The following is a 20523-nucleotide window of genomic DNA, read 5'->3' on the forward strand; positions in this document are numbered from 1 at the left end:
ACAACTTTGAAGAGTACATGGTGTTCTGAGTTCATCCACTGGCACTGCTCCCACAAATAGCATTGATTTGCAGCTTGTCTGTTTGCTCTTCCCACTCATTCACTGTTTCCAGCAGTGTCTCCTCCTTTGTCCTTTTCTGATACAAACAAGTTAATGTTTCAGGTCCTTCTGAGCTGGGGCTGGAGCAGTGTTGAGATGAGCATCCTCTGCTGCTCCAGGTGCAAGTGAGCTGGAGAAGGGTCTGAGGGCAGCTTGTTTAAGCCAGAGAAAGCCAGGGTTCCATTTAGTGTTTGGTTGCCCTTCATGGAGCGTTGATGGTGTTGCCTCACTGGCTTCAGTTGCAGCTGCAGCAGCTCCTGTCCTTGTCTGGACAAAGGCACTGCTGTGACAATCCACAGGTGGCTCTTTTGTGCTCTTCCAGTGCTGGTGGTGGCCTTGAGATACAGGTGTGCTACTTGTCAGCTGCCTCACTGCCTGTTCCTTCTCCAGAGCCTCCTGAACTAGCAGCAGGTGTCAGTGTTGATATTTCTTCTCCTTATCCCTCCTCGGGTGCATGTCCTTTCATCCCTGTCCTTTGTGTCCTTCCCCAGCACACTGGGGTGAGCTGGTGGCTTTGTGTGGTGCTTGGCCTGCTTTGGGGTGGGTGTTTCAGGATGGAGTGATGGAGTTTTGGCAGATGGTCTTTCCAGAGGAGAGGTGGGTGTCTGTGCACCCCCAGTGTCACCCTGTTGTGTCTGGAGCTGCACCCTGTGAGGACAGGTCCTGCCTGCTCTGTTGATGCTCCTGGTGGGAGCCTAGCCTGTGCTGAAGAGAAGACAATACAAGTATCAGGCTAACTACCAGACAGAGATTGTGGCTGTTAGGGAGGAGGATTTGGAAAATGAAGAGCTTAAGCTACATAATTTAATAATCCTTGGGGTCCTGCCCTGCTTCCCAGGGTCTCCTTGTGATCTTTCACTTGTGTCCTCTGACTGCATCGTGTCAGCACAGGGGCCACAGGGAGGGTTCCCTTGGTGAGGAAAGATCTCTGCTTTTTGTGAGCTGGCAGCAAGGAAAAATCGATGGGAGAGAAAGAAATATGATGTGTGAGAGGATGAAAGATTCTTGGTTGGAATAGTGGCCATGGTGAAGAGGGGCTGAAGGCAGTGTGCCACAGAATGGATGGGATGGGAATGCATGGGAAGAGCCACTGGTGTAAATGTGCTCCTGGCTGGAGGCTGGGGAGAACAGGCCTGTGGCTGGGAACATTTGCACTGGACGTGTCTCCTTATACCTAGATCTGCTTGAAATCTCACTTGGAAAGAAACAATCTCCACAAGAAACTACTTGGAAATAATTTGTATTTTTAGTGGCTTCCGACTGTGAGAAAAGTCACCCAACAGTTTGTCAGACTGAGGCTGAATTTGTCTGGGGAAGCAACATTTTCTTGCCAGCAAATCAACTGCCCTACACCAGCCCCAGTTTCCTCCAGGAAGTCTCAGAGATGCTGAAGGCTGAGCAGGAGAATAACTGTGCTCAGGACACTGGGGCTGTGCACACACCGAAACTTAAGCAAATGAAGTGATTTCTTGAATGCAGCTCAGAAAGGAATTTGTACTTAGACCAACTCACAGAATATGTCACTTGCTGGTTTTTACCTCCCAACTGTGTCATTTGGAAAGCTGTAAAGAACTGTCAGGAATGACTGTTGGAAATGAAGTCAAAAGAGGTCGTGAGAGTATAAATTGCTTTTCCCCTCCCTGTAAAAGATTTACAGCAACACTTTTTCTTCAGATAGAACTTGTAAGGCAGGGTTGTGAATCATGTGCATCGTATGGGATGGAGGCAGCAAAACCTGGTTTTGTCACTATTTAACACTGAACTAAGAGAAGGTGTGGGAATCATGGAGTTCCAGGCTGGTTTGGGTTTAAAAGGACCTTAAAGCTCATCCAGTTCCATCCCTCTGTCCCTTCCACTCGATTTCTCAAACCCCCTCCCTGTCAGAATTAACTGGAACAGTACAAAGAGCACAGGTCTATTTTTAGGTTTGGGGTTTTTTTAGGGGGGGTTTGGGGTGTTTTTATTTGTTTTGTAAGTATTAGGAACAACAGAACCACAACAGTGCAAGAGGGCCCTCAGCCATGGTCATACCGTGATTAGTAACAAGAACCACAGAGTGTATAACACTGGAAATGGTTCTGTGCTCTCTGATTCAAATTATTCCAGCATTTGAGACGCTGTTCCTGTGCAATTCCCTCGATTTAGAGGGAGTGGAAGTAAAGGCAGTGATGGATGACAGATTTCTGAGGGTGGGCTGGAGATAGAGAGGGATTTTGAGGATGAGGAGCCAAGGGGTCAGCCCCGGCAAAGGGAACATTCAGCATTTTTGTAGGGCTGCTAAAAAAAGGCACAGCAGGATTTTGGAGAGCTGGAGTTCCAAGTGAAATTAGCACTGCAGTGTGGGCTTGCTGAGTTTATTGCATGAGGGGAAACCAAACATCACCAGGTAATGAGGTGGTGAAGAGAAGAGCAGCCAGTCCAGGTGGAGCAGAGAACGTGGTGGGCTCAGCATTCAGTGAACTCCAGGAAAACTGGAGGATTCCTGGAGGGAGAGAGGAGCACCAACGATGGCAAATGCAGGAACCTGAAAGAGAAGCCCAAAAATGGGCAGTGAGGTGGAACTTACTTAGAGGCTTGTTAGGGAGGAGGAGGAGGAATGGATGTGACATGAGAAGAACAGAGATGTACAATTGCCTCGAGCAGGAAAAGGGCTGTGTTGGCTTGAGGCTGAGGAGAAGTGGCAAAGACTCCACTGGTTCTTTTTTGCACTGGAGCAAATGCTGTGGCTGTGTTTGTGCTGGTGTGGAGGAGTGATGCTAATGGTAGTCTGGGAAGCAGCTCAAGAGAGAGCCTTGGGTGATTATGAAATCAAATATATAAATGAACACTCTCCCCAGTCAGGGTCAAGTAAGATCTGAAAGATAATGCTATTTCTTGAAACATTTGGTTATTAATGTTATTGTGGAGGTGGTTTTGTGTTGTTTGCTGCAGCTGTGGTGGGTGATCAGAATGTTAAATTTCCCTTTTTATGGCCAAGGAAATAATCCTGTGGTCTTCTGATCACAAGTGGATTTTGTTCATTTTGAAGTTCAAGCTGGATCTCTGAGTCTTGTACTTTTACAAACCTGGAAAAATAAGAAAACCTGTTCAAAAGGCTCACTGGGCAGAGGAGTCCAAGGATTTGAATGTGGCTTAAGGTTGAAATTATTTTAAATACTCATGTTGCATGAGGTTTCTGCTTTTTCCTAAACAAGAGGAAAAATATCTGAATCTCTGAACAGTTGATATCTCAAATGGTTTATTTAAAAAATACAGAGTAAAAAAGTGTTATTTTCAGGGGAGAACTGGTACTTAATGTTAGAATGTGTTTGATCTCCAAAGGAGATGGGGATAGCCAAAACCAAATGGGTTTGGCAGATTTCCATGTGCAGGAAATGTAGAACCAGTGCAAAAAAGGCTCTAAAACCACAGGGTGTGAAGAGGGGAGAATGTAGTGAAGGTTGAGAATAATCCTGCAGATGATCCAAATGAGAGCCCTCACACTTCAGTGGAGAGGAACTATTTCATTAATTATTGAATCCCAGAATTATTTGGGTGGGAAGGGACCTTAAATCCCATCCAGTCCCACCCCCTGCCATGGGCAGGGACACCTCCCACTGTCCCAGGGTGCTCCAAACCCCATCCAGCCTGGCCTTGGACACTTCCAGGGATCCAGGGGCAGCCACAGCTTCTCGGAGACAGTAAGTGAATAATTGGGATTATTAATAAATATAGAGATGGGTAACTCAGATGATTATACCCAAGGGGAAAGCACAGTTTGAATTTCCCTGTGTGCAGCGCCTGGAACCCAGATATTTTCCACACTGGAATCCTGGGGTGTATTTAAATGAAGGTACCAAAGACTTCTACAGCACCTGTATGTAAGAACAGTCCAAGATCCAATTTCTGTAATCACTTGGGAATTGCAGTCACCGCTTGCAGGGGTCTCTGGGACTGGTGGTGTTGCAAATCTGGAGATTCGAATGGCTCCTTGGGAAGGAGGTTTGGAAAAGGTCTCCCTGTGCCCTCTGCTCTGTCAAAAAGACAAAGTTACAGTTTGGAGCTAAAAAACCCTCCCCGAGGCTGTGTTTAAAGTTAAAATTTAATTCTCCTTTCTACGAATTTACAAATTTCATCTTTCCTGAAAGGCTCTGGAGCCCCTTGGAGCACAGTTAATTTTATGCACTCATATATCACCGAAATTGTGGAAAAGGATCTCGGACAGTTTGAGTGTTTCTCTTCTTGATACAAATTAAACTCAGTCAGGAGGTGCCTGGCTGAGAGGAAAGGTTTAATTTTAACAGCTGAAACTCTTAACCTGCTTTCAGGAGGAGGAAGGTAAATTGCAGAGCCAAGAACCTGTGATAAAAAGCTGGTAATAGAGGAGAGAGATAAAACAGAACATCTTATACAGCCCTTTGGGGAGCCTTAAGGGGATTTGTTTCTCCATAAATGTATGTACAAAGATGAGGGTTTTTTTTTTTTTCCCTTCTATACAATTAGTTTAAAATTTGATGACAGAACAAAACATCCCTGGTACCTGAGCAAAAAACAAAGGATTATAAAATGATGGTGCTTTAAATTTCCCTGTGCGGTTTTCCATGCAGAGCAGTTGGTGCTGGCAAAATTCAAGTTAATATTGGCAAGTGGGTCTCACTTTTCTGGACTAATGGCAAGTTTCTGAGCTCAAGATGTTCTGGCCGGCTGGATTGTCCATTTTGTGCACGTGGAGCCTTCCAGGGAGGGATCTTGGTGGAAGTGGGGTCACTGAGCTGGGTGTTTTGCACAAGGCACTGTATTATTATTATAATATCTGGTGCTCATTCAGATGCCCAGATGGGCAGGGCTCTGCTCTGGCTGTGTGGGAGCAGCACCAGTTCCTGGGAACAGTTCAGCCTCTCCATGCTGCTGTTTGATGTTTGTGGCAGGCTGTGGATTGTCACTGATGCTTTGTCCCTGTTGCAGGTGGAGGCCCTGACCCACCAGCCCAGAGCCACCACGGTGCACGCGGTGCGGGACTCGGAGCTCGCCAAGCTCCCGGAGGGGGCTCTCATCTCCATCAAACGCAAATTCCCCCAGGTAAGGGAATTAAAAGCCTTTTCCTGTCTCTCCCAAAGGATACCTGAGAGGCTCAGACTCCCCGTTAGCACCAAACCCTCTGGGTTTTCTGTGCTGTCTTGGTTTGAAAGACAGGTGTCTGCTAAGGAAGGCAGGAGCCTCCCTTGGAATGGCAGATGCAACCCCCTTCCCTCCGAGTTATTATAATTTTGAAATCAAGGGGGCTTTTAGGCAAAGATATGGGAAATAGGAATAACAGTTCTTTACTATTATATATCTATATGTGTATAACCAGTCAAACACACAGCAATACCTATGGCAGTAACAGCGAACAATCACAAACCCAGTCCCAGCCTTCTCGGCTGCCGGGCCCTTTCCCCTCGGGTGCAGTTCCGCTCGCAGCCGGCAGGGGCGCTGGCGGCTCCCGGTGAGCAGGGCAGGTGCGATGGTTCCCCCGCGGCTGCAGGGGGCGCTCCGGAGCGAGCTCGGGGAGCACGCGGCACTGGGGGCCTGGGATCCCGGGAAGGGATGGAACAAAGGCTTCACAAACCCCTGGGCAGCCGATCCCGGTGTCCGGCCGGACCCTCGGGAACAGCAGGCTGGAACAGCAGGGATGAGCACAAATCCCGGGTGGCAGACGAGGTGTATCCAAACGGGGAATCCCCCAGAGGTCTGGGCAGGCAGGGCGAGCACGGCTACAAACACAGCGAAGGCTCGAAGCAATGGCGGGGCAGGGCGGCCACAGCCCAGCTCTGAGCGAGGCAGGGAAGGCGGCCTTGGGATCCCGGGGCTGCTCCAGTAGAAAGGAAAAGCACCCAAAGAAAGCAGCCTCCCTCTCTGTCCGGGGCAGGGGAAGTGGGCTTTGGGATTCCGGAGCTTCTCCAGTAGAAAGGAAAAGCAGCTGAAGAAGCAGAGAAGCAGACTCCCTCTCTGTCCGAACGCCAAGACCGACTGCCCACACACCCAGGTGAAACAAAAAGAGCAGCCAGGTCTTTTGTTTTTCTTAAGTACCTAGCCATTTGTTCCCCTAGCAACATGTATGGGGGGAAAATTCCTTTAATAGGAAAAAAAAAACCAAAAAAAAACCCCAACAACAAAAAACCAGGAGAGCTCCTAAAACCCCAACATGTTCGAGGGACGCATTCTGAGAAAACATCACCTGCTCCTTGTCCGCCTGAGCGGATCCATCCCAGGCTCCCACCAGCTTTCCTTGCTCTGTCCTCTGATCAATTGTAGCAGGTTTTTATTGCAGGGCTGCTTTGTGTATCTGGGAAGGGTCCTACGTAAATGCAGGATGTTAGCAAAGTGGAACTCACTCAGTGCTACTGATGGGAAATGGGAGTTTGGCTTCTAAAATCACTTTAGAATTGTTCTTCGTTCCTCCTCCTCACTGGGGCTCAGAGTCCGCCCTTGGTTCTCTCTGCCTTTATTCCCAGAGCTTTGATATTTGGGGGTTGGTTTCCCTCTTCCTGCCATTTTAGGTTGTGGATCCTCATTCTGCACCTGCCAGATCTGTGTGTGTCCTGAACACTCTGATTGCTCCCCTTGAATCCATCAGCTCATCCATCTTCTTTAATTCACTTGACATTATATCTCTCTCCTGAAAATTTGGAGACTGACAGACTTGAAATTTAATTCTTTTGTCCCTAAGTGCATCAGGGACATTATACTAAGCACTAAATCATTGCACTGGCCTTAAAGGAAATTCTTTAATGCTGTTACTTCAAATTATTTCTGATTTGTCATTTTACTGTCTTTAAGACCTAGACTTTTTTTTTTTTTACCAGATTTCTTAAAAAAAAAAAACCTGCAAAAATAATAAACCTGATTTAAATACTTGTATTCTCTCGCTTTCCTAACACCTGTAGCAACTTTTTTTTCATAGTACCAAAGCTATAGGGTTTTATCTGTATTATTGCCAGGAGAATTTAATTATGGCAATAAGTGTTTGGAAGTTATGTCAGTGAAAAATTATCTTCCTGGTTTCCCTGTAAGCATTATTTTTGCTGCAGTGTTTCTGAACTTCTGTTGGGGATTATTAAGGAACTTCTGGTCCCTGGAGCTCACTTGAACAGACCTGTGAGTTTATTCCTCTCTATTTAATTTGATTCCCTGCCCAGGTTCATGAAATGGGAGCTCAGTACAGAGCTCCCCACAAACCGGGGACATCCCAAACATGTCACATCCACTCTGGAGCTGCTGTCAACCATCACTGTCCTTGTGACTGATCCAGGAGGGAGGAAATGACCCAAGGAGGATTCAAAACCACCTTTCTGCTTGTGTAGTGGACGATTTTAAATGTAACTGCTAAACATACAGACTGTAAATTACCAGTATCCCAGACTGGTTTGAGTTGGAAGGGACCTTAAAATTTATCCTGTTCCACCCCCTGCCATGGGCAGGGAGCCTTCCCCTGACCTGGTTGCTCCAAGCTCATCCAGCCTGGCCTAAACATTGAGCAATGCTTTGAACACTGCTCTGCACTAAGGCTGGGTTCTAATTCTGCCTCTTTATCTGGGGCAGGAATTTATTTCAGTGTCTCTTTTCTCTCTCTTCCCTTTCTGCCAGCTGGCAGAGTTGTTTTCCCCTGAACAGTGATCTCTGTGGAGCTGTGAATCTCTGCTTTGCAGTTAAAATTGAGCTCGAATGTTACATTTATAGCACAATTCAAAACATTTATCTGTAATAGAATTCAATTGTCTTCCCATGTCTGCAGAGTACAGCCCATCAGCCTCAAATTCCTGACCTTTTTCAGTATGGAATTGGTTTTATCTAGGCTTGCCTATAGTCTGTCTAATTAGTTGCAATGAAACAAAATGCTAACATAGATATTTTAAGGAAATGTGTTGCAACACAGGTTGTTAGAAAGACACATTCGTGCTGCTGTTTGAGGTCTCCAAATTCTAAGTCGATGTAAAACTGGGATAAAAAATGTGAGAACTTACTTTTTTTTCTATGGGATTATTTTAGAACCCCACTAGAAATAGAAAGAGGAACATTAGATAGACTTTATGTAGGTGATTTATGCAGTTAATGCCTTCAGACTCTCAAGAATTTAAGGTAAAATATTTTAATGATTTCAGAGGCCTGAAACGGTGTTCCCGTTTTTGGCTGCTAGGTCCATCATAGAATGGTTTGGGTTGGAAGGAACCTTCAAAGCCCATCCAGTGCCACCCCTGCCACGGGCAGGGACACCTTCCACTGTCCCAGGCTGCTCCAAGCCCCAATGTCCAGCCTGGCCTTGGGCACTGCCAGGGATCCAGGGGCAGCCCCAGCTGCTCTGGGCACCCTGTGCCAGGGCCTGCCCACCCTCCCAGGGAACAATTCCTTCCCAATATCCCATCCAGCCCTGCCTCTGGCAGTGGGAAGCCATTCCCTGTGTCCTGGCACTGCAGACCCTTGGACAGAGTCTTCATCTTTCCTGTACCTTCATGTGTAAGGGCACACTGAGGTCACCCCAAAGCTTCTCCTCTCCAGGCTGAACAATCCCAGCTCTCCCAGCCTTTCCTCCCAGCAGAGCTGCTCCATCCCTCTGATCCCCCTGGAGCCTCCTCTGGCCTCTCTCCAGCAGCTCCAGGTCCTTCCTGTGCTGGGCCCCGGGGCTGGGGCAGCTCTGCAGGTGGGGTCTCACCTGAGCACAGGGGCACAGGGGCAGAATCCCCCTGCCCTGCTGCCCACGCTGCTTTGGATGCAGGTGAGAGAGGAAGGACAGAGGTGAGAGAGAATTGAAGTGATGGAGCAAAACTCTAGGGTAGAAAGTTGGGAGACAACTAGAACATCCAAATTAAACTTAAAAGGATCTCACTGGAGAGAAGAGCTGGAAACTGATAAATGGTGTGCAGAGGACAGGGGCTGGTTCACTTTATTAGAAAAAGAATCCAGGCATTAGAGGATCAAAAGCTGCCCATGCCTGGACAGTGTCATGCAGTTGCAAAAAAGCCCTAAACTATGCTAACAGAATGTTTCTGGACTGAAGAAACCCTGACATTTTCCTTGATGATGGAAAAGCTTCAGCACCAGCCTGTGGCAGCACATCTGAAGGCAGAGGCAGACCAAAGGAAGGGAGTCTGGAGGACAAGGAGGTGGCTGAGTGCTGCTTAGAAATACTGAGCTATAAAGACAAAAAGCCTGTGAAAGGTTAAGGGAAGACATGGTGGCTATTTTCAGATGTATAAAGTTGTCTTGTGCTAGAAAGGGCAGAAGCTGCTCACCATACTGGAACAGAGCAACTGGGACTGAACTGAAATGGCAGCAGTTGGGTAGTGAGAAAATGCTCATTCTGCTCCCCAGAAAGACTAAAAGATTGTTACTTGTTTTTATAACCCCTTCCAAAATGATCAGTGGTGTAATGCTTAGTGCTGAGCAGAGGGATGGACCAAATGAATTCTCTCTGTCCGATTTTCTTGGCTGTTAGTCTAGGAGAGTGATTTATACCCAGGGTTTATGATGTTGTTTTCTCCATTCAAGCAGAAGTAATAAAGTAATGAAGGGATAGCAGGTGCAGTAGTTCTGAAATAATTGACTGGGTAGTAAGAGCTGGCTGGTGCTTCAGCAGAGTGGTGTGGAGGATTTCCCCCTGCCAAGCTGAAAAACACAGGACAAAAAGCAACTCTGCCTCTGTCAGCTCCATGCTCCTGCACTCCCTGGTGAGGGTAAGTTGGCATGAGTCTCACTTGGTGAATAATGACCAACAGTGGTGCTGGTGCCCTGAGTCAGGTGAAATCCTCTCTTAGTTCAAGAGAGAACTGGATTTTTTTGGTGTTCCTGTTGGCAACTTCTGTAGAGCCTAAATAGCGTGTGTGTGTGTGTGTTAACAGCCAAAAACTGGGCAGTTCCTGAGCTTGGGTTTCCCTCTCTTTGTTACCCTTGAGCTTTACAGAATCATGGAACCACAGAGCATCCTGAGCTGGAGGCACCCACCAGGACCATCCAGTCCCACCCCTGGCCCTGCACAGACCCCCCAACAGCCCCACCCTGGGCATCCCTGGCAGCGCTGTCCAAACGCTCCTGGAGCTCTGGCAGCCTCGGGGCCGTGCCCATTCCCTGGGGAGCCTGGGCAGTGCCCAGCACCCTCTGGGGGAAGAACCTTTCCCTGCTCTCAGCCTGAGCCTGCCCTGGCCCAGCTCCAGCCGTTCCTTCTGCTCCTGTCACTGTCAGAGAGCAGAAATTGGAGCTGCCCCCTCATGAGGAGGCTCCAGACTGTTCCTATGAAGGGTGAAAAACCCTTTCATTTTAGGAGTTAGTGGGAGGACTCCATCCTGCAGACTTTTCCCCAGCCATGCCGTGTTTGTAGGTGATCCAGGAAGGGTTCCAACTCTGGAATGCATTGTAAGAAAACATTACCTGGTGTGTAAAAAAAATTGTAGGACGTGGGTGGTGCTTGCCAGTGAGAACTGTGTGAAATGAGGGAAATTGTGCTCTGTTAGTCCAGGCAGTAATTCCAGTTCCTTGAGCTGCAGTGTACAATCCAGAGAAGTGGAATGGCTGATTCTTGGGGAAGATCTATATGATCTGTTTTGTCTCCTGGACAGCTGCTTTGGTCCTGGGAGAGACAGGAGCTGATCTGCTGGGATCTTCCATGTGCCCAACCGTAGCTCAGGTTATTCTGAGGGCTGAAACAGATGGGTGAGCGTGGGGAGCCTGACCTCAGTTATAAATAACGGCCAAAACTTCTGATTTTGTGCCCAGAAACGACAGATGTTGATTTCTAGATCCTGCTCAGTCTGCAGAAGTCAAGCCTACATTGTCTGGCTTCTCAGGAAAGCACCTCAACCTTGATTCACTCTGGATATGGCATCCTAAACATTCCTGATGGAAAGTGGTCCGTGGTGCCAGACTTCAATGGTTTTGTCCACCCTGATGCCCCCAGCTCTCTAGCACAGCCCTCAGGGCTCTCTGCCAGCCAGAGCATTTGCTCCCTGACAGCCTCTGTGCTCATTTCTGGTGCTGTTCGAAGCTTTCCAGCCTTGCAGGAGTGGAAAGGAATTGATTCTTTCTATTTTCATCCCTGCCTTCAGTTCTGGAAAGTAGGACAGGGAACCAGCTCACGATTCCTGGCGCCACAAAGCAGCGTCGAGGCAGCAGCGAGAGCACAAAAATCTGTGAGCAGATCACAGAGATGTTCTAACACCGCTGCAGAGCTGGGATCACATTTCCTAGATTAGCTTTGCCTCTTCTGAGCTGAGTTAGTTTTTAGAATTCTAACTTGAAATTTAGACCTGCTGGTTGCTGATGGAAATGCTGCTGAGAAACTGCTTGGGAGCTGTGGGGGCTGAACTGTGAGACAACCTTTGGCGTGCTGGAAACGCGTGCTGAGAAATAGAAAGAGATTTTCTGCATCTTTCTTTTAATTCTCTGAGTCTGCCCTTGGGGTTTAAATATATTCAGAACCTGTCATCCATCTCCAACTGGAGTTGTGCTATCTTTATATGAGTATTTGAACAGGGCCTCTCTGAAGTGGCTGGAGCCTTCCCCAGGGTTATCTGCCTTACAAAGTGAGCTCTGTAATGTGCCCTCTTTCCAAAATGCTGCCCACAGGAACTGGGCAGATTGTGCGTCATGGCTTCATCTTGATGTGGCACTGGGGAATAGGTCAGGAGAGGCTGTGCTTCTGGATTTTTCTGTCTTTGTTCTCTTGGTCCATTCCAATAAGTGTTCCTCGACTGTAGGAGGAGTGGACATGAAATGGAGAGAAGGAATTCAGTGGGAATGCTGTGGTCACTGAGCGAGGCTGGCAGGAGCAGGGGTTTAATCAGCACCGGTGCCAGAATGACATTTTTCTTCAAGACAAGATTGATCCCAAGCGTTAGAAGCTCAAACAGCCCCAGGATAAAGCTTCAGTTCCTCCGTGTGCCTCAGCAGCATTTGAAAAGGTGCCAGGAATTGCTTGAGGGAGCACTGAGGATTTGCTTTGTCACAGCGCTGATCAAACGTTGGAAGTTTCAATCGGAGCCCCCTTGCTAAGCTCCCTGATTCCAGGCCAAGCCGGTGCTTATCTGATCCGGGGCTGTGTGAAGCTTCAATAACACCCTGGTTTTATTCAAGCTGAGGATCTAATTTACCTCTCCTCCTCCCTTGTCCCTTAGAAGAAGCCCTTAAGAAAGCTGGTAGAGGATAATCTCAGCTCCTGGAAAGAGCTCCCAGAAGCTGTTCTGTGGATTTGTGTGGCTGTTTGCTCTATTTTACTCCAGTTGTTTTTGTTTTGTAGAACAGAAAATCCTTGGCAGGCCTGTTTTTCATGGCAGCTCATTCACAAGGTCTCTGTGTGGCACAGAACCCTTTTACAGGTCCTTTAACTAAATCACATCTGGATGTGAAGCTCTGCAATTCCCTGCTGTGGAGGCACCGGTAGATTGTTATCGAACATATTTAATGTCTCTCTGGTGACCAGTGACCTGTGTCAGGGGAGGTTTAGGTTGGCATCAGGGAAAGGCTCTTTCCCCAGAGGGAGCTGGGGCACTGCCCAGGCTCCCCAGGGAATGGGCATGGCCCATCCAACTTGGCCTTGGGCACTGCCAGGGATCCAGGGGCAGCACAGCTTCTCTGTGCCAGGGCCTGCCCACCCTCCCAGGGAGCAATTCCTTCCCAGTATCCCATCCATCCCTGCCCTCTGGCAGTGGGAAGCCATTCCCTGTGTCCTGTCCCTCCAGGCCCTGTCTCCAGGTTTCTTGTAGGCTCCCTTCAGGTATAATTTTCTCTAAATCAAAAGTTACCTAAAATGGAGCAAGCTTTGTTTGGATTAGTTGTTGTCTATCAGATAATTCAATTTGCAAGGCAATCCATAGCATTCACAGAATGAAATAAATGTCCACAGGAAAATATTTTCCAACTGAATTCTCATGAAAATCACTTCCAAAAGAGCTTTTTGTAAATCAGCTCTTGAGTTTCACAGTTGAATAGGAACAAAAGCTTTAACCAGAAGCCAGCCTTGGAAGATTAGCAGGGGTAGGTAATAGTTTGAAATATTTAAAGGGATTATAGGAAATACAGCACTGCAGAGTGACTATAACCTCTTAGTGTGGGAATTACAGTGGCTATGGAGCAAGTGGTGCTCTGATAACACCTCAGCCCCAGGTTGGATGGAGCACTCAGCCCTGTGCTGGCACCGTCAACAGCAGAGCTGAAATCCTGCCTGGCCACATCCTGCTTTTGAAACAGGGATTAATCATCCTAAAGTAAGGAAATACAGTCCCTTGGGATGTGGTGTTCAGGCCTTGCCCTGCCACGATTGCAGAGGCTGCAGGTCTGTGGACTAATTGAACATTAGTTAAGCAGAGGGAAAATTAATGGTTTCCCAGAATCTTCTCTGCAGCCAATGCAGAAACAGACTGTCCCATTAGACAGGAGAGATCTGGGGGTCTGGAGTGCTGAGGGAGCCTCAGCAGGTCTCACTGGGATGGAGTTTTATCCTGAAACAACCATGAAGATGAGATGTTTGCAGGTAGAGGAGGTGGTGAGTGGTGAGCTGGGTCAGAGAGGTGGAACTGTGCTGAGGGAAGTGCTCTCCAACACCATGTGAGAAACAGAAATTCTTTGTCCTGTTTTACGCTGCACAAAAGTGTTCTGGAGAGTTCATCTGAAAAGGGGGGTGGATGGCAGGAGGAGGAGGAATAATGGTTATTTCCCTTGTAAAATGTCTCACCTGAACGTCCTGCCCTGGGCCAGGGCTATGAGCTGACATTTGCAGTGGTGTCTGTGGGAGCTGGAGGGCTTTGGGGCTCTTGGAGAACAGCACTGATGCACCTGGAGCCCCAAGTAGCTTTTGAAATGGAGATTTACTCCATTTTTTAGACCTGCTAGGTCAGATTTCATCCTTGTGGCCTGAAAACTCTTGCTTAAGCTCAGGAGAGTGGGGTTTTGTGTGCTTTGGGGATATTTTTGATGGTGAACTCGGTCACCTCCCCAGCCCAGGCAGACCCCACGGCTCCAGGCTCGCTCCATGAGCCCCTGTAGTGCCTCTTTGGGTGTTCTGTGACCTTCCTGAGTCACCTCCCAGCCTGGGCAGGCAGCAGTGGGTGGGAAGCTGTGTTCCCTGGCACAGTTTGGGGAGCTCTGAGCAGGCCTGTCCTGACAGCCAAGTGTCCAATCCACGGCTCTGCTGCTCGTTACTGTGATTAACTGTGATTAATTGAGCTGGGTACACTCACTGCCACTGCTGTTCCTAACCATAAGGAAGGATTAATTCAACTGCCTCACCAACCAAAGCAAGCTCAGCTGCATCCCCAGCACGAGGGGTCCCAAAGTTGCGTTTGCTTTACAGGCAATTAACGATCCTCGCCTAAATTAGGAACCTCCTGGTGTTGTTTGATCTGTCTGGGCTCTGACTCGCTGCCTTCTTGTAGATTTTTCTTCAAGCCTTAAATTGAAACTGCCTGATCCTGTGCCAGCAGGAGGGTTGTTTGCAGGGCTGGGTGCTAGAAGAGACTGTAAAATCCAGGATGTGCCGTAGGGATGAGCGCAGCAGACACTTCCGACTGGGAGGGCTGTCTAGCCCTGGGTGACGGTGACACCCTGGGAATGAGAGAATTTTGCTTGTGCAGATGTCTGGGAAGTGTTCTGGGCTATCTGGCGCTGTGATTGGGAAAGCCTGGTGTTCCCTTGGGAAGGGGTGCAGAAGGCTCTGGGAAAAGCAGTGCCCAGGCTGTGCCTGGCTCAGGAGTGCGGGGCAGTGCTGAGGGCTGCACCCCCAGAGGATGGACACTCGCTGTGTTGTCCAGGTCCTGCCCTACCCCTCTGCCTAAACCCTCACTGCCAATTCCCAGAGCTTTCTGTGAATTGTTAAGGTTAGAAAAGTCCCCCAAGATCGTAAAGTCCAACCATTCCCCCAGTACCACCATGATCACCACTAACCCGTGTCCCCAAGTGCCACATCCACACATTTTGTGAACACTTCCAGGGATGGTGACTCCACCGCTGCCCTGGGCGACCTGTGCCAGTGCTTGACCTCCCTTTCAGGGAAGAAGGTTTTCCTAATATCCAGCTGAACTTTCCCTGGCACAGCTCAAGTCTGTTTCCTCATGTCCTGTCACTTCTCACCTGGGAGAAGAGACTGAGCCCCACCTTAAATTTCTTAAAAAATGAGCATGAGGGTTAAGGGACTGCTGAGTCACAGGCCAGAGCCTGCACCGAGGTACCCACCCTATACCTGCCCTTCTGCCTCCATCTCCTCCAGACACACTTGGGATAACTGTTTCCCTTCAATCTCTGTCATTTTGCTCCTAGCCCAAGGGCTTATTCCTGCTTGTTCCTCCTCTTCCTCCCTGTCCAAGCCATCCCTGTCTTCTCCCAGATCCCTTGGCTTCCTTGTTGTCTCTTGGGCTGCCCTGAGCTGTGCTGCTCCTTCCCGTGCCCTCCTGCTGTGTGGGAGTGAGAATAAAGGGGCTTGGAAAGCTGAAGGATGAATTTTTCCTCTTGTTTTTCAGTTCTCCCCAGCTGCCCTGACTTTGGGGAGAGCTGCTCCCACTGCCCTGCACAGCGAGGGCTGTGGGTCGATCAGGTCAGGTCTGTTCTCGATGGAGAGATGGGATTTGTCTTGATTTCTCCCTCAAAAGGATGGACAAGTCCCTTTTAAAGGAAAACATTGCCTTTTTGTGGAAGGATATCTAGCGTATGTAATATAAAACTGTGGAAATTTCAGTTCTGAGCTCGGATCCCAAATTGATGTTCCTTGGACGTTGCCATGACTGCGACAGAGTGACTCATCCCGTTCTGGGGAGCAGCTTTGCTTGTTGTACAAAGTCACCAGGGAAATAATTTTCCCTATCTATACATACCAAGGCTGTAAGGTTTGCTCCAGCAAACAGGACAAATAATATTTCCTGGTAATAGGAGCAGCCAACTGGAAAATGAGACCAATAGGTTCTATTCTTAGTTCCATCATTAACCTTGGACATATTTTGTAACTTAGCTGGAGCTCTCCTTAGCTGCCTGTAAAGCAGAAAAAGTTATAAATACAGGAGATGGTTTTAGTAAGTAATTAAAATTCTGATGCTTAAGTGCTTTAGAAGTGTAAAATGTTCACAGCCCCTCCCGAAACTGCTGAAGGAAAGTCCTGCTCTGCTGCTGCGGGTTTAGGTGAAGCCTGTGAGCTGGGTATTGAGCAAATATGCTCTGGGGGCAGATTAGCTCCTTTAGCAAGGGCAGTCAGGCTCTATTTTTGTTAAGAATTCCCTGTTCCCCTGAATTCTCCCCGTAGTTGGGGCAGTTTTCCGTAGCTGCACGCGGTGCCTTTGGGGAAGCCCAGAGCCACAGAGCCTGGTGGTGTTGAAGTGGCAACAAGTTGTGTGGTTGGGTGATGGTCAGATTCTGGTGTATTTTGGACAAAGGGAAGCATTTTAGATCCTGTCTGAGATTCCAGGATAAGGCTGGGAGCTTTCCTGCTGTCATTCCCACATCAGTGGCAGCAGGCATGGATGCTGTGTGCCTGCTCTTGGGGCAAGTAAGAGGCACTTCCAAGGGATTTATCGTGGTCACTGAGGAGATGTTGATGTGACATCTTCAGGATTTTGCAGTCATGGCTATGGGGCAGAACTGGCCCAGGCTCAGAGAGGTGGGGGATGCCTGTGGATGCCTGGAAGTGTCCCAGGCCAGGTTGGACAGGGCTCTGAGCAACCTGGGCTAGTGGAAGGTGTCCCTACTCACTGCAGGGGTTGGACTGGATAGGCTTTAAAGGTCTCTTCCACTCCAAACCATGCTATGAAATCCCTGAAATAACCTTGGTTAGCTTTTATCTGTGCTCCACTACAAGTCACCATGTGCTGGAAGCCTCCTGTTTGCTCTTCCCCCTTTTCCCCTAGAGAACTTAAAATATTTTAGTGCTTCATACACAGCGTTCCATAGTGCAGGGCAATCTGCTGCATCAGATTTCGTTGTTAAAGCAAGATGTATAAATGATTCAGGTGGGCATCCTGACCTGTCTTGGTGCCCACATGGCCCTTTATTGGGAAGATGCATCCTGAAGTGCCTGTTCCTGTAGGAGCAGTGTTTGTCCAGGTAACCTGGCTGCTGCTTGTTTTGCCTGTTAACTTTGGAGAACTTTGGTTGGTTTTGGTTGTTTTGGGGGTTTTTTAATGTCCTATTTTGATCTTGAATTATTTGTCTGGGGGAGAATATTTAATGATTGCTCTGTTAATCCTTAAGGCATTTAAATGACTCTTCTTCTTATTTGGTAAAACATCTGTGTAGAGCTTTCTGAATAAACGCTGCGTTTTCCAATTCTGTCGCTTTTTGATATTGCAATGATTTGTCTTCTGCTGCCCCACTTGTCAGGAGTTATTGATGGTTCATGATGGAGAGAGGCTTGTCAGTTTGGAGATACGTTTGGCTATTGGAATATTAGTTTATATTGATGTGAGTCCTGCTGGAAAAACAGCTGGGAGAACATCTGTGCCTTCAAACATGAATTACCAGGCAAACATGATTGGAGGGGGACAGCAATTTCTTAGGTAGTTTGCTGTGATTCTGCAGGTGTTGAGGGGGTGTATTTATCCCTTTTTTTCTTTTGTCCCCAAGTGTTTTAAATTGCCTACTATAAACCATTCACCAGGACTGGGGAAGGGTCTGTTTGAACACAGACTTGAACCTTTTTGAGCCTTTAGCACCTACAAAAGGTGTAACTGTGCAGCACCCACTGAGCAGTGAGAGTGACTTAGAGGTGCAGGTGCACTGCAGAGAGAAATGAGGAGAGCTGAGAATGCAGTTTGACATATTTCCCCAAATAATCAGGTTTTTTTCTTTTTTGTCTTTTTCTTTCCCCAAAGCAAGTTAAATCCTGCTTGTTCTGGGGTTGTTTTGTTTTCTTGTTTTTCCAAATTAAAGTAAAACAAGGTAGGAGAAATCAAGACAAATGATCAGTCACTGTATATTACAGCCAGCAAAGAAGCTACATCTGCAAACCCTTGACTCTGTGTGGCTCAACTTGAGGGAACATCTTTAAAAAGTTTGGAAGCCTCCATGTGGATGCTCTCCTTCTAGTACATTCTGCCTGAACGTTTCTTTTTTTTCCTTTCTCTCCCAGGTTGTGACCAGACTTATTCACTTGCTGGGCGAGAAGATTCTTGGCAGTCTGCAGCAGGGAGGTAAGACTCATTCCTGGACTATTCCCATTGATGCTGGGGCTTCCTTGGAGCCAGACTTGCATCCTTAAATTTGGAAGTAGGCAGTGCATACTTGGAAAGGAAATTCATTGCTAAATTTCGGTCTAGAGAGGAGAAGGCTCCAGGGAGAGCTCAGAGCCCCTTGCAGGGCCTAAAGGGGCTCCAGAAGAGCTGCAGAGGGACTGGGGACAAGGGATGGAGGGACAGGACACAGGGAATGGCTTCCCAGTGCCAGAGGGCAGGGCTGGATGGGAGATTGGGAAGGAATTGTTCCCTGGGAGGGTGGGCAGGCCCTGGCACAGGGTGCCCAGAGCAGCTGGGGCTGCCCCTGGATCCCTGGCAGTGCCCAAGGCCAGGCTGGACATTGGGGCTTGGAGCAGCCTGGGACAGTGGGAGGTGTCCCTGCCCATGGCAGGAGTGGAACTGGATGAGCTTTGAGGTCTCTTCCCTCCCAGACCAGAGAGTCTGTGGCCTGTAACAGCTGTAGGTACACGTGGATGGTGATTTTTATTCTGTGTACACATGTTGTTTTTGGCAGAGCATGGTTAACGGGGTGGGGGGATGGAGTGATTTGCAATTGAGATAGAGAAGTGTTGCTGCCTGTGTGCAGTGAAATTTCCCTGGAATTTCTTGCAAGAGCAAAGTAAAGGGAGCATTGGAAACAGCAGCTGTAATGGGCTGGGGTCAGAGCACTGTGCTGAGCAGCAGCATAAAGACTGACTTAAAATGCCTGTATTTGCAGTATTTTAATGGATTGTCTGGGAGGAAAAGGCCTGCCATGGGTTGGTTCTGAAGCTTTGTGTTTGTGGCAGTACCAACACAAAGTCTCTTTGCAGACTGAAGGGAGTAGGAGGGAATTATCCCAATTTTCTTGAGCAGCATTTAAAAGCAAGCAGATGCCTGTTAACTGCTGAAGATGTTGTGGGGCTCTTTGGTGCTGAGGAATGTTTGGATTTGGGTTGGTTGAGGGGTTTTAATTATTTCAGTTGCTGGTTTTGCCAAATTCCAAGGAGACTGAAAATGAAGGTCACCAATTTTCCCATTTGAGAGCAGTCTGGGGAAGGGAACCTGCTGTTTCTTCACCTGCTCAGCTTTCTGGGTGCAATCACTTGAGCACAAATACCTGGTGATAATTGTACTTTAACTTCTGTGCCCGCTGAAGTGCCTCTGTGGCTCAGGGCAGAGTCTGGGAAACAGGGCAAAATGGAGGAAACAGAGAAGGTGGGAGGAAAATTAGTGAGAGTAACAGGAGTTCCAGGAGAGAATCACCACTGAAGTTCTGAGGAGGGAAGGGCCTGTGGAGATGAAGGGGTTGAGCTCTGATGTGTAACCTGTTTGAACCTACAGATATCTTGTTGAAGATCACCAAAAGGAGGGGGAAAACTATTTAATGTTCTGTGCAGAGCTGTTTTAGAAGATTTGAAATGAATAACTCAATTGCTGAATATATTTTTAAAAAGAAGTTTATCTGATATTTCTTTGTGTCCTCCAGTGGTCTGTCACTCTGGCACTGAGCCTTTGAATGGGTTTGCACAGGGGATATCAAATATTTCCATATGCCCAGCTCAAGAATTCATCTTGATGGTACATCTTAGGCCTTTGCTGGGTGAAATGAGATAAGCAGGATGTGAAATCCTGACTTAAATCCAAAATTTTTTGTGTACTTGGAGCTGAGTCGACAGGCATTAGCAGCAGAGTGAGATTTTCTGAGAAGGCTCAGCAAAAGAGAAAAAAAAATAAGAACAGTTTGTAGAACATTGGCTTTTACCTGCTCTCAGCTGTCTGGGAAGATCTTGATCTTCCTCACGTGCATTGCAGATTTCTCTCAAAACTGCTTTTCCTCTGCCCGGACTCTCTGTCCTTACTCACCAAATTATATAAGAGATAGTTCCCTGGTACTTTGCTGCTACTTCAGAGGTTCTGTATTTTATTTTAATACTCCTAAGTCCATATCTGTAAAGCTCTGCATCTTGGAGAGAAGGGCAAACAGGTGGAGATGCACATTTTCTGTAGGAGCTTTGCTGAAAACAGGTATTTCCTTCTTTGCTTAGGAACACCGAAAGGAAAGGATTGATAATTTTTGGAATATTTTAATACTGACAACAGGTTTGGGGGTTTTGTTAGTTAAGCTAATTCCTCTTGTGGGCTAAATCAGTTCCAAAGTTGTGGTAAAGGGATTTTAAGTGCCTTTTAACTTTGTCTTCCACAGTCAGGTAAATCCATGTTTCATTGAACATATTCCTGGCATGTTTTTAACATTGCCTGACTTCAACCCACATATGCTGTACCAGCA

General features: G+C 47.7%; 1 protein-coding gene across 3 annotated transcripts in view; it reads left to right on the forward strand.

Moving 5' to 3' along the window:
• The window catches only part of PNPLA7 (patatin like phospholipase domain containing 7), a 117722-nt gene that overhangs the window by 40558 nt on the left and 56641 nt on the right, over positions 1-20523 (forward strand). For all 3 annotated transcript variants that reach the window (XM_042052283.1, XM_042052284.1, XM_042052285.1), the window contains exons 20-21: positions 5044-5157; positions 18152-18212. In XM_042052283.1, the coding sequence (XP_041908217.1) occupies positions 5044-5157; positions 18152-18212 (175 nt within the window). The remainder of the gene's footprint in view (positions 1-5043; positions 5158-18151; positions 18213-20523) is intronic.

Source organism: Corvus kubaryi, unplaced genomic scaffold, assembly GCF_017639235.1.
Source record: "Corvus kubaryi isolate FWS band 111438036 unplaced genomic scaffold, C.kubaryi_AGA036_p1.0 78, whole genome shotgun sequence".
NCBI lineage: Eukaryota > Metazoa > Chordata > Aves > Passeriformes > Corvidae > Corvus > Corvus kubaryi.